Here is a 12,056-nt window from a genome sequence, read left to right on the forward strand (position 1 = left end):
AGAGTAGGATAGCGAGGTGAGGTAAAACTAATTGTTTTAATGCCAGTCACTTCCTTAGCTACAGCTGCCAGAGGAACATCAGTCAGTGAGAGCACCAAGTAACGGCGAGGAACAACTCCCTGACAAGAGCATAGTAAAATGCAAGCTGCTGCCAAAAGCCTAAGTAGAAGTTCTGCCAGTTCTAGAAGCAGGGCTACATGCAGCTGATGTTGGTCAGTCCACTCAGCTCACCTGGGTTTACTAACTCAGACGCAGGTGCCACAGAAAAGACAAAGCATGGGCAAAGAGGAGGCAGTGATGGACGAATGAAACAGTGAGGTGGATCCAGCTAGCCTGGAGCTCTGATGTTGCTCCCACATAGGGCTCAGCTCTGAAGAGGCTGGGAAAACAAGCAGTCAAAGCCCTCTCCACTCTGTAGTTTCTGGCACACACACCACCCTTACTGTCCCAGCAGCATCCACCCAAGTAGCAACGCCTTTGTCTGAACCGGCTACCTGTGATGATGACAGCAGCAACAGGTTTTAAAGCACTCCTTCTCATAGGAGGTTTCTGCCATGCTCATATGTGTCAGGTAGCTTAAGCCTTGAGAGCCTGAATTTGACCCTTCTAACCCCATAATTGCTTGCTGAATCTCTGTGGACTTCCACATTCTTCACATGGTGGAATATCACCTCCAACGATGACCTATGTACTAGTGAGTTACTCCACACAGACCAACTGGTTGCCTAAAATAGCTCAGGACTAAAGGTCAATAGTTAGTTAATTGTGTATATTGACATTCCCATCTAATGCAATTCAGTGAGGTCACAGCATGGCCTTCTGCACTGCTGTTTGAACAATCACAGCAATTCTGAAGGTAACAATTCCTGGAAGCCTATAGCTCTCTGGAAGGTTGCCAGCAGGAACATATACATTTTTTTATATACATATACATGTGTGTGCATGCATATATACAATACATACACGTATAATGTGTGTGCTGCCATAGCTGGTTGTTCTCACTCTGCCCCCATTTCATGAACAGTGTTATCTGTTGGTGAGAGAACTCAGCCAAGATTACCTACTTGTGATTACAGACTGCACAACAAAAATCAAACCCCCCCCCGCCTAAGAAAATAAAGTAATCTGTGCAGTGAGCCATAGTGAATATGCCAACAGCTTGGGAATATTTCAAGATAACCTGCTTATCTGAGGTGGTACTGTTGCTGTTGTCCCACTCTGGGCTGAACTTCAGTACTAGCAGTTATATCTCATTTTAAAGAACAGGGCCTGTCACATTCTAAAAAAGGTAAAAAGGTAAAAAATTAGAAACAACTCTAGTAGAATTCCTCAAGTGACTGGAATTCTAAAGGAAGCAAAGAAAGGCTTCCCCCCACACCTGCAATTTGTCATTTCTAGGTGCCACATGAATAGGACCAATACTGTGACCCTACTATTTGTGCTACAAAAACATCTAGAAGTCTCAGCTAAGGATCTGGAACTAACATTGTAAGAACTATGCACGTTTAATAACAGAGCACACAGATAAAGAGTTGGAAAAAAGAAGCACAATTTAAGTCTTTTACTCAGGAGGAACTGCAGCACAAGGAGCTTCAGGCAGATATAAATTTAGCAATAGAGTAAGGAGCCAAACATTCTGCAACCCAAATTTCAGTCTGGCATTTTGATTATGGGCTTGCCTTTATTCTACACTCTCCTGACAGAGTTATTTTCTGTTTATCATGTAGACCCTACTCAAACACGTAGTAAGAAAGCAAAGCTGCTGCTGGACATGGATGGCACTTATCTTGCATGTGACATCTCCAGAGGCAGCAAAAGCCCCAGGCTCTGCTCCTCTCTTAGTTTACACTTAGAGAAACCAAGATCATCTATGAAGAGACCCAGGGAATCTGACTCTGTCTATGCTACCACTGCCCCCATTCACCTCCCCTCCCTTTGGCAAAGGCAGCTCCAACGCTGTCTCATCCACATCAAAGCCAACTGTATTAACCTGACACTTGAGAGGCAGAACAGGCACCTATGGACAGAGTGGATGTTGTGACAGGCAGACAGCCCTGCTGACAGGTTGGTTTTGAAAGCTTTTACTAAATACCAACGTGGCAGTATCAAGCATCAACATCAGCAACTTCTGATCTTCTCCAGTAAGTGCTCCCTACCACATTCATGCCATTTTGACTTCCAGTGCATATTAAAATCAAATGTCTTTAAGTGGGATAAGATGAATTATTAGAATGGAAAGTAGTTAAAAAATCAGGGGGAGGGAGGGAGCCAGGGGGAGAGATACTGTAAAGAGGCATCTGGAAATTTCAGGATGATCAACTCTACCATTTTGGCAACAAGTTGATAGGAACCAGGAGTCAGCTATTGGGAGAACTTCCATATTTCATATATGACTGTAATTAAAATTATGTCTAGCAGCTAGGAGGAAAGCTGAAGTCAGCTTTCCTTTGTTGTTCCTAAAGAAATCTGAGGGAGGATTCTGGCAGGAACTTTCTCTAGAGATTCTGGGCTAAAGAAACTAGAGAAAAAAGGCTATCTATCCCTTCAAAATCTCCACAAGTGTAATACAACCTGGCTATAGCTCAGGATTAATGTTGACTAAAACCAGTAACAACTGCACAGGTTATGCAGGGAGAAGAAGAAATAAAAAGCATATATAACCTTTGTCTTTAAAATCTTCCTCAAAATACTTTGAATGGACTGAGGGAACAAAGGAGGAAAGGAAACTCCTGTGGGTTCCTCCTTCATGGAGGGCTTTTATACATATATGAAGTAAGAATCCAGCCCCAGGAGAGGGGATTTATCACAGCACAGGGAGGCTATCACACTCCTTATGAACATGACTGCACTGTGCCCCAGCATAATATTACTTGCTCTTATGCTTGGGGAAAAGAGTATACCTTCATCTCCACAGTAAACAATTTTTCCTGTCTTCCTGTCCCCAATAGTTCAGTGGAAGGATTTAAGAAAAAATTTTTTTAAGCAACTTCTCTTTCCCTACCCCCAGGCTCACATACCTGAACAGAACACCTCTGAGCAGTAGTTCTTTTCAGTAAGCCTTGGTCATCTGATAGACTACAGGATAGTGAAGCTCTGACTGAAAACCCTAGACTGGTTTTCTACAGACAAATGCTCACTGAATCCATCAAAGCTTCAGGCAACAGTGGACGTGTGTATTCATATGCTTTTCTAAATCTGTTCCAAGCTGATGAACAGCCTAAATGGATTTTAAATTTCATAGCAAGCTTAGGCTACCACTTTGTGTCTGCACTCGCTGCTATTCAGCCTAAGAATAATCTAATACTTTACAGTGTGCTTCTGCTCAAAAGATAAAACTACACAGGCCTTCAGAAAAGACAAAGCATTTACATTTTTTAAGGACTGCACTTTTGATTCCTTTGCTGTGATCCGAGTATTAGCATTTTCAAAGTTTACCCCTTAAAGGGCCATGAAAATAAGCCTACAAAGTGCTTCCCCATTACAGTAAAATCAGCCCTCCAGAGCAACCAGATGACAGGAACAGCACACAGATGACCTGAAGATATTTCCATACATCATGTTATCAATTCCAGGATATATCAGACACTTTGACACTAAACAATACCACTAATTTGAGGGTAACTCTTTACAGACCAGCTTTTTTAGTGACCTCATTTCATCTGCTTGTAAGCACAATTCCTTTCTCTATAAGCAGAGGGCATGAATTACCACCACTGTGAAAATCCCTTTTTTAGCTGCTCCCAGTGACTAGCTGTGTTTTAGCATCAATTTCTTCTACATTTAGAGGACAAAGCTTCTATAAAGTTTAATTATTTCTCTGTGTGGCTTGTATGATGAAGGCACTTTGCAGCAATCAGTGGCTTCTTGGCAAAAATGCTGGCTTAGGGAAACAGGAGAGATGTGAATCTGGGCTGTATTTCCCTGTGTCAATTGGGGCCATTTCAATCAGCATCACTGTGCTTGAACAGGGCTAGTGGGGAATCCGGCTGTGTTTAAGTCCCCTGACTAAATAAATTCAAGCTTCCTTCAACAACATTTTTTTTAATTTCAAAACAAACATAAAAGATCCCAGAAATTCAAACATTTCACGTGGAGCAGATTTAAAAGGAGTGTTTGAAATATATGTACCAAAAAAAGCAAAGAAGGGCCTGGAGGAATGCCACATCCCCCAGTGTGCAACATACTGCACAAAACCTAATGGCACCATATGAAGATCCTCCTACATCTTATTCCCTGCTCCTTTTTCTGCTGTTTCTGGCCTCCATCCCTAGCCAAGTATCCAGGTGATCACTTTTTCTTGGCCTGGCCACATGTACTAGCATCTCTTCTGCCTCTCCTAGCATCTGCCTCTTGGAGAACTGCCTTTTTGCCCCTTTCTCCTGAGGGACAGCTCCACCTGGCCCGATACTGGGGGTCTATATTCAGAGAGGTCCTGCTACCTCTACCAGCTGATTTCATTTTCAGTGGCACCATCTGTCTGCCTCACTCCTTGATCACGTTTAGCCCTAGGGCATTGCTTTCCTTGGTCACATCAAGCAACACAGCATCCTTTCTTGGCTAAAGGCTGAATTCTGACTCAATCTTTTCCACTCAAATTACACTGTGCAAGTGAGAGCAGTGGAAAGATACACAGTAATAATCACAGCAGGTTTGTAATGACATATCAGCACCAGAAAAGCTTTGAATCAAGTGTCAGTGCCAAGCATTTGTAGCAGATTTGCTAGGTTGCTGTGCTGTAAGCTAGATTTGGGTGGCAAAACAATGGCTGAAACAGTCATCCGCAGGAAGCACGATTATTTCTGTACGCACACACGCACATCAACGTATCTGGAATTGCAGCGTGTAAATGATTTAACTCAATTTTGCTTAAAAAGCTCCTCTTAAAATGGTATAGTATCAACAAGTTCTGGGGATTTCAGAAAGGGCTATACAGGTAGCCAAGCATTTCCATACTTATTCCTTTACATGTATTCAGTCTGCCTTATTGGCCAGGTTGCTATTATAAACAATAAAAAAAAAAGCACTTTCCTATTAAACCTCAGAACTGAAGAAAAATTTTTCATGTACTTAACCTTCTATGCAGCATCCCACTACTATATTCTTGCCTGATTTGTAGTATAAATTGCTTGCAACAGCCAAACCACCTGTAGACCACAAAATAATTGTTGCAGCTTAGCGCTGAACTGTCTGGATGCAGAAGGCAGCGTTCAGACGTAGAAGGCAAATCAGAGAGCAGGACTTCTACCCTCTGCCCTTGTTCAAACTCCTCTCCAGAGTGGAGCAGGTGCACTGAATGGATCAGACACAGAGGTGATAGAGGAGCAGTAAGAACATCGACACCTCTGGGAAGCTCATTTTACAATCAAAAACTCTCCCCCATTACACTGGCAAAGCTGACTTTTGATCCCCTTGAGAACTTTAGCTTTTGCAACACATAGCAATCATGTTGAATGTTTCAGTGCTTCAAGATAAATGTAAATACTGATGTCTCACTTGCCAGCACTCCCAGGGAGAGCTTTGCCAGAGTGCAAGGTCCTTTCCACTGCACTGCCACACTACCAGTCTTTGATGAATTAAGAATGAACTGGGCAGATTTGTATGGATACCAAACTGCTGGTGCCAAATGGCTTGTGCTGATTTCAGACACACTGGGAAAAGTACGACAACACTTAATGGCAAAACTACTACCTCTGCTGAATAAAACCTGACAATCCAATTAAGGATCCCTAAGAAGATAAGAGCCAGGGTAAGAAGGAACAGGCATAGTCCCATTTTAGAAAAGCTCAGATGAGAAGTTATAGTCACACAGTATTTATTGCAGAACCCTTTATGTGAATGGACATTTTCTAATGCCAAATGAAAAACACAATCCCGCATCAATCCATAATAACAACACATTCAGCTTGGTCAATACCTTGCGCACTGGACAGCTGCCCTGCTCATTATTTAGGACATCCAGTAATTCTGTCTTTCGGCTCAAAAGTTAAAGTTGTTTGTGCCCATATAAACCGTAAATAAATGCAGACACTGTTTCCTCTGCTGGAGATAGTTGTGAATAGCTCACTAGATCCAGAAGCACCCAGAATAGAAAAAAGGCACTTGAGCTTGTCACAGCCATGATGACTCATTCTTTCATTAAAAGTCACTACCATCAGTGACATAAACTGTGGCAATGAAGAGTTGAAGCTTATGCACACCATGAAAAATACTGGTCAACCAGCACAGCCTTGTTTGCGTGAAGGCTTTAAGCAATTGTACTTGTTTAAGCAATAAGTTGTCAGGCTTACAGATAATTAGAAGCCTTATCTGCAGTGCAGAAGTAGGAGTAGGGTACATCTTGCAATCATTATCTTGGACAGAAGATACTTTTTTCCTAATGGCATAATAAAACAATTGTGGGTTTGATGTGCCCATTGGCTATAGTGGAGTGTGACTAGAAAGGGGGGAGCATCTTCTTTTATATGATCAAGGTCTGTAAAAGCAAACATTTTAAAATACTTACACAGTCATGCCCTGATAACAATGTCATGGCACTGAAAATAATTCAGTGTGGAAGTAACAATGAAATAATGTTTAATCACATATCCTATTCATATTATGGGATGCACAGCTATACATACCTTATGCAACTTTATCTCATAAAACAACATACTTGAGCGATGTTTTTGGAGCCATTTTCCCTCCAAGATAAGATCTCAGGCATCTGTCATTTATCTTGCTCCTACCAAGCTAAGGAGGCTGACAGTGTGAAAGAGAAAACCTACTGTAGCTTCCATTTCATTTGACCTGTAAAGATAGTCTGCAAAACACCAGAGTTCTAATGTTCCAGGAGTGACTATCAATGACAGACAGGCATAAAAAGCATTTTCTACTGGTCATATACATCACCCCAGTTTGATGTCACATACATCACCCCAGTTTGAAATGAAAGAAATCCCAGTATTCCCAAGTTTAGCAAAGACTGAGTTATATCGAGGAACATACCTTTGAGATGTTACTAGAGCGGCTCACGGAATGCCCCAAAGCCTTCTCATTCTGAAAGAAGAACAGGATCATTGCAGTAACAAGTCACAGTTATGAAAATATTTTAAAGCTGCCATTAGAAACCAAACTCCATGAAGAAAGTCTTACATCTGTGGCTTTTAAGGATGTTCCTTCTATTGACATCAGCCTGACTTATGATAATCACTAAATTGCTTTGTTTGCTAACAAGATATTACTTTGCAGAAAATCACACAGGAAAGACAAATACAAACATGAGAAATAGTAAAAGAATTATTTCTTCTCTTTGTGAATGCTGTAAAGCTCTTTACTCAGATGGCATCTATTTTGGAAAGAATACTTCTCAGTATCAAGAAGACCTGCTTCATCTACATTTAAAGGCAAACATCCAACCACTTAAACTGAAAGCTCTTGCTTAAAGAAAAACAAGAGTATCACAGTGTTGACTGGAAACAATTGTGAATAAACATATGCATGTCACTGCAGGAGACAAAACAGAATTATTGAGGAACTTCCTATCTACTACGGAACTCAGAATTAAACTGGAAATATCATACAAGATGGAAACACAGAAGTTGCAATTCTAAAAACTAAAATCAGTGATGACTGTATCTGTTACTCACTTTTCAGCGTGCAGACCCTGACTGATACGCATGACAACCTTATCTCCTATGAAAATAAACTGTAGACTTCACCAAGGTATTTCATCTTTTAAGGATACCCAGTTTCTGGACATCAATTCAGTGTAACTGGACAAAATTGCTCCACTGGGAAGAGCCTAGAAATTGCTCTAAAAAATCTTTTCTGAATAAAATCCAATAAAAAATACTTTTTGCCTAAACAAATACTACAAACAGGGCAAGTCATAACATTTGGTTACAGATCAGTACCTATGTTCCTCTAAGTCTGTGAAGCTGGGATGCAACTGGTTTGAGATTTAAACTCTCTGAAAAAAGAGTGAATTTACTACTTTCTCCTATGGGCTCTGTGCTAGGTAAGAGTTTCTAGGAGTGCATCTTTTTGTCTGGGATTTTAAGAAACAAACTCTTTCACCTTTATTCCTGAAGATAATTTAACCTAACAGAGACACTTTGATTGAGAGCACTCTCTTCCAGTTCTTCTTGGCACTGACAGATCAGACAGAGATTGAGACCAGAAGTCCTGCCTATATAACAAACAGAGTCATAAAAAATTCCCCACCAAACAATCAATTGCTGTTATTCCTAGATCAGCTGGGGTATAGCATACTAGTCTCAGACCTCATGCCTATGGTTTGCTACAATTCAAGTGACCCTTCAGTGATTAAAGCCCATATGAAGTCAGCCTGGCTGGCTGGGCACTCAGATGCTCAGACTCATACTTTGAGATCCCTGTGCTCCCAGATACTTCTTCCTACAGCACATCCACAGAGCAAATTCAAAACTTTGTGACGAGAAAAGAGAAGACAAGGCATAAAACACCAGCATATGCTTACAAAAGTAGGGTGCCCCTTCCTTACAGCACCAGTTGCCTCTCAACACAGCCCTGGGCACTGCATCAGTTGACAGATAAGAGTTGCATTTCCTTCCTTAGAAACATGAGTAAGCAAATACAGTGTTCTGAAATCCTCTGTATGTCCAAGTGTCCAGAAGACAGTAAAACAATGTTTCAAAAGAACAGAGGGAAAGTGACCAGGGAACACCACATGCCGGATCTGACTGATGGCCAAAATAAAAACCGCAAGGATCAGTTTAAGGTCTGGAATAGTTTTGGCCCAAATTCGAATGCCAGATTTGTATACTGCAAGGCTGAGTTTCCTTTTCAAGATGACTATGAATTTCTGTTACATAGATAACAGTATTCCTGGAACAGAAACAAACACATAAAGACTCCCAAAAACATGGACATAATGCTTATGTGAAGACTAATGTTGGACGGGACTACTCCCAGAACCCGTACAGCTAAGAATTGCCTCCAATCATAAGGGAAAGACTTGGCTGATTTCATCAGACAGTGTAACTATAGAAACAGAAAAAAAAAAGTTCATTCAAGCTACAGAAGACAGGAGAAAGAAAAAAGGGGGCAGGAACATGTTCTCGAGCTATGATGAAAAGAGACTTACACAAGCTGGCAAACACAAATACTTGTCACTGCATTTGTGCAAGGTGTGGGGGAAGCAGGCTGTGCTTGGCGGCCTTCTAGGGATGTGTGGGAGGTAAACAGAGCATGGCTACGTGGGACAAGAGAAAATTATAGCAAAGAGCAGGATTCATGGGCAAGAAGTCTCCCTGAAGCAACACATACAGCTGCACATCGGTGACAGTCTCAAATCCAACCCTAGGTGTCAAAGACTTCTGGGTGAATTTCCTAAGGACAAAATTAAACTGAGCAGAGGTTTCTTCACATTAACTCAATGGCTCCCAAATACTGCTCTCTAGCTGAAGAAGATGCCTGCAAGGGACTGTGACTGAACTTACACAGGCACCTGTGTTGAAAAGGATGTACTAAAATTCAATAAGCACGAACAAGGAGGAGGACAAGACCTGTATCTGCACAACATGGTAGATGATGCAAAACCAACAGACTTTTAGCCATTGCCACAAAAACTAGTCTTTCTACCTCTGCGCCCAGAACTGATTTTATGTGACAGACGCCAGGAGCCTCTAAGAGCCAGATGTGCATACTATCTTTATTCATCTACTGTCGGAAGCACACCTATCAGAGGTTTCAGTCAGTAGATGACTGCAAACAGTTGTTTTTTCTATTGAAAGAGTGATCATTTTAAAACAAAAAAGCAGTGTTGAAAAATATTCCCTTAGGGGCTACAGAGTGCCTGCACACATATATTAAGTATCTGTGATATCCCTAATGGACTCCTAGGCACCTAAGTGATTTTTAACATCTCTGTTTCTTTACCACACAAAGCTGGTACATCCACATAACACCAACAGGAAATTCACTATGGTCTTAGCCCGGGCTGGCCAAAACCTGTACTCAGTAAGAGCTACTTATCCTGACATGGGAGGAAAAGCACCAACTCAGCTGTATTTTTGAGGAGTGACAACTGCTCCAATAGCCACTACCAGATTCGACACAGACTTGCAAATAATATGCACATTTTTCAGTCTGGTTGACCTGTCAACTACCAAGCAGCCCCATCACCCAGATAAAACTGCATCAGCCTTTGGACACCAACTGACCCTGCCTTAGCCTGTCATCTAATCAGGCATAGTTTTTGAAATGTCTCATAGTTTACATACACACAGACTTTAAAATGTGTTGGGCTGAAAAACTGAGATAAACAACTGAGTTTGCTGTGCAACAGCAATTTCCAGTTCACTGTGACCACTCAAGTAGCACTCCTGCGGAAGGAACGTGTTGTGCTTTCTTGCCAGCTTCTACAAAGGACTAAAACCATTTATTTTTATTTTTTTAAAATCATTAAACAGCAACAGAAACACCTCTAAGTAATACAGTTGATGAAGTATAGCTGTGCTGTTTAATTCTCTTCTAGAAATAAAATAATAAACATCTACCCTTCAGGACAAAGCACTGTGGAAGCCATTAAAGAGAGCCAGAACTTGCTGGTGTTCCCCACGCTGTGATACATTAATATATCATATGTTTTCCAGTCATTAAGATAGAAAAGAGCTGTAAAGCCATGGAAGGAGTTCCTGGAACAGGTAGATTTTAATAGCAGGCACAACTACTAAGTGAGGAACAGAAACGTTAAAAAGGTAAAAATTATTTTAGAGGCAAACAAACAAAAGCCCACTTTTCACACTATATCTTATACCAGTACATTCATCCTGGGATCTTTTACCAATTACTCACAAACTAACACTGACATGGGAGTGGCAAGGCTAAGCTTCTATTATGGTACTGTCACTGTCCAACGAATAAAAATCTTCTATTTCTAGTATGTTCCCACTGCACAGTAAGACATATTCTGGTCTGGTAATTACAGCTCCAAACAAGCTCTCCTTCCCTCTTGCAAAAGCATTAGTCTCTGCACTTGAATGAAAGGTCAAGATAAATGCAACCTCTGCCAGCATGGACCATATAATTATGACCAATTAAAGCAAATGTCACTCTACTTGGGCAGTTCAGTCTTTCTGTATGGCATAATGGGAATCCTGCCTTTCAAAATCATCCTACTCAACCAGAACCACCTCGCAGGCATTAAAAAACCCCAAACACAAAACAATAAAAAAACCACCTCGATAGGAAAAAATTACCAGTGCAACTTGTCACTTCTCCCAAGCCATTGACTGCCAGTTACTGCTATGAGGTCACCATCAGAACCCGGCTCTAGGGAAATGACTGAAATCCAGAAAAATTGCTACCCATTCCTACAGTGACGTGATACTCCAACATGCACTCTTAATGCACTTGCTTGTGATTGCCAGAATCCCCCTCCCAACTTTCCTTTCTTTTTCTATCTTCCCCTTGAATTTGCTCCAGACTGTGAGTGACAGAGCTGCTTCCTTCCTTCAGCAGTTGTTTCAGCTCACCTCTGCTTTCCTGCAGGGCTCTTCACCTTGCCTTCTCCATCTTGCTGGCTCATTTTCCCTTCTGCCACCATTCCTTGGTTACTCTTTCATGACACCTCTCCCTTTTCAGTTCAGAGATCTAGAAGCTGATAACTCCCCTTCTGTCCTTCCTTTTACCTCAGTCTTCCATATATTCAGCACTTCAAGTTATTTTACCCTTGCTTCCCTACCATAACATACTCACTTTCCACTAACAATATCAGCTACATAACTCACACAGCCAAACCCAGAAGCCTTGTGAGTGCCAGCACACCAGTTCCTACCACCTGAGCCAGAGCAGCCACAGCTGCTCTTGTGCACTTACAATACCAATGTAACCTGCTGACCTTTCTCCAAACTTAGCTGTAGACTTAATGCAGCCTCAGCAAGGGGGCACCCTAAAGAAATACAACTTAGATGTCCTTGTCAGGATGGAAGGTAAAAAATGTATCAGTGAAATAATTTGGTTTTGTGTTTCCAGCACTTTGGTTTCCAGTCATTAAGGCAGGCAAATAAAGGACGACAGTGGAAGCAGTTTCATAG

General features: G+C 41.4%; 1 protein-coding gene across 7 annotated transcripts in view; it reads right to left on the bottom strand.

Moving 5' to 3' along the window:
* Positions 1 to 12,056, bottom strand: part of MARCHF8 (membrane associated ring-CH-type finger 8) — a 93,981-nt gene that overhangs the window by 14,749 nt on the left and 67,176 nt on the right. For 6 of the 7 annotated variants that reach the window (XM_064662769.1, XM_064662763.1, XM_064662764.1 and 3 more), the window contains one exon: positions 6,985 to 7,035. The exons of the other annotated variant lie outside the window; for it this stretch is intronic. In XM_064662769.1, coding sequence (XP_064518839.1) covers positions 6,985 to 7,035 — 51 coding nt within the window. The remainder of the gene's footprint in view (positions 1 to 6,984; positions 7,036 to 12,056) is intronic. 7 annotated transcript variants of the gene reach the window in all.

This window comes from Pseudopipra pipra, chromosome 8, assembly GCF_036250125.1.
Source record: "Pseudopipra pipra isolate bDixPip1 chromosome 8, bDixPip1.hap1, whole genome shotgun sequence".
In the NCBI taxonomy this organism is placed as follows: Eukaryota; Metazoa; Chordata; class Aves; order Passeriformes; family Pipridae; genus Pseudopipra; species Pseudopipra pipra.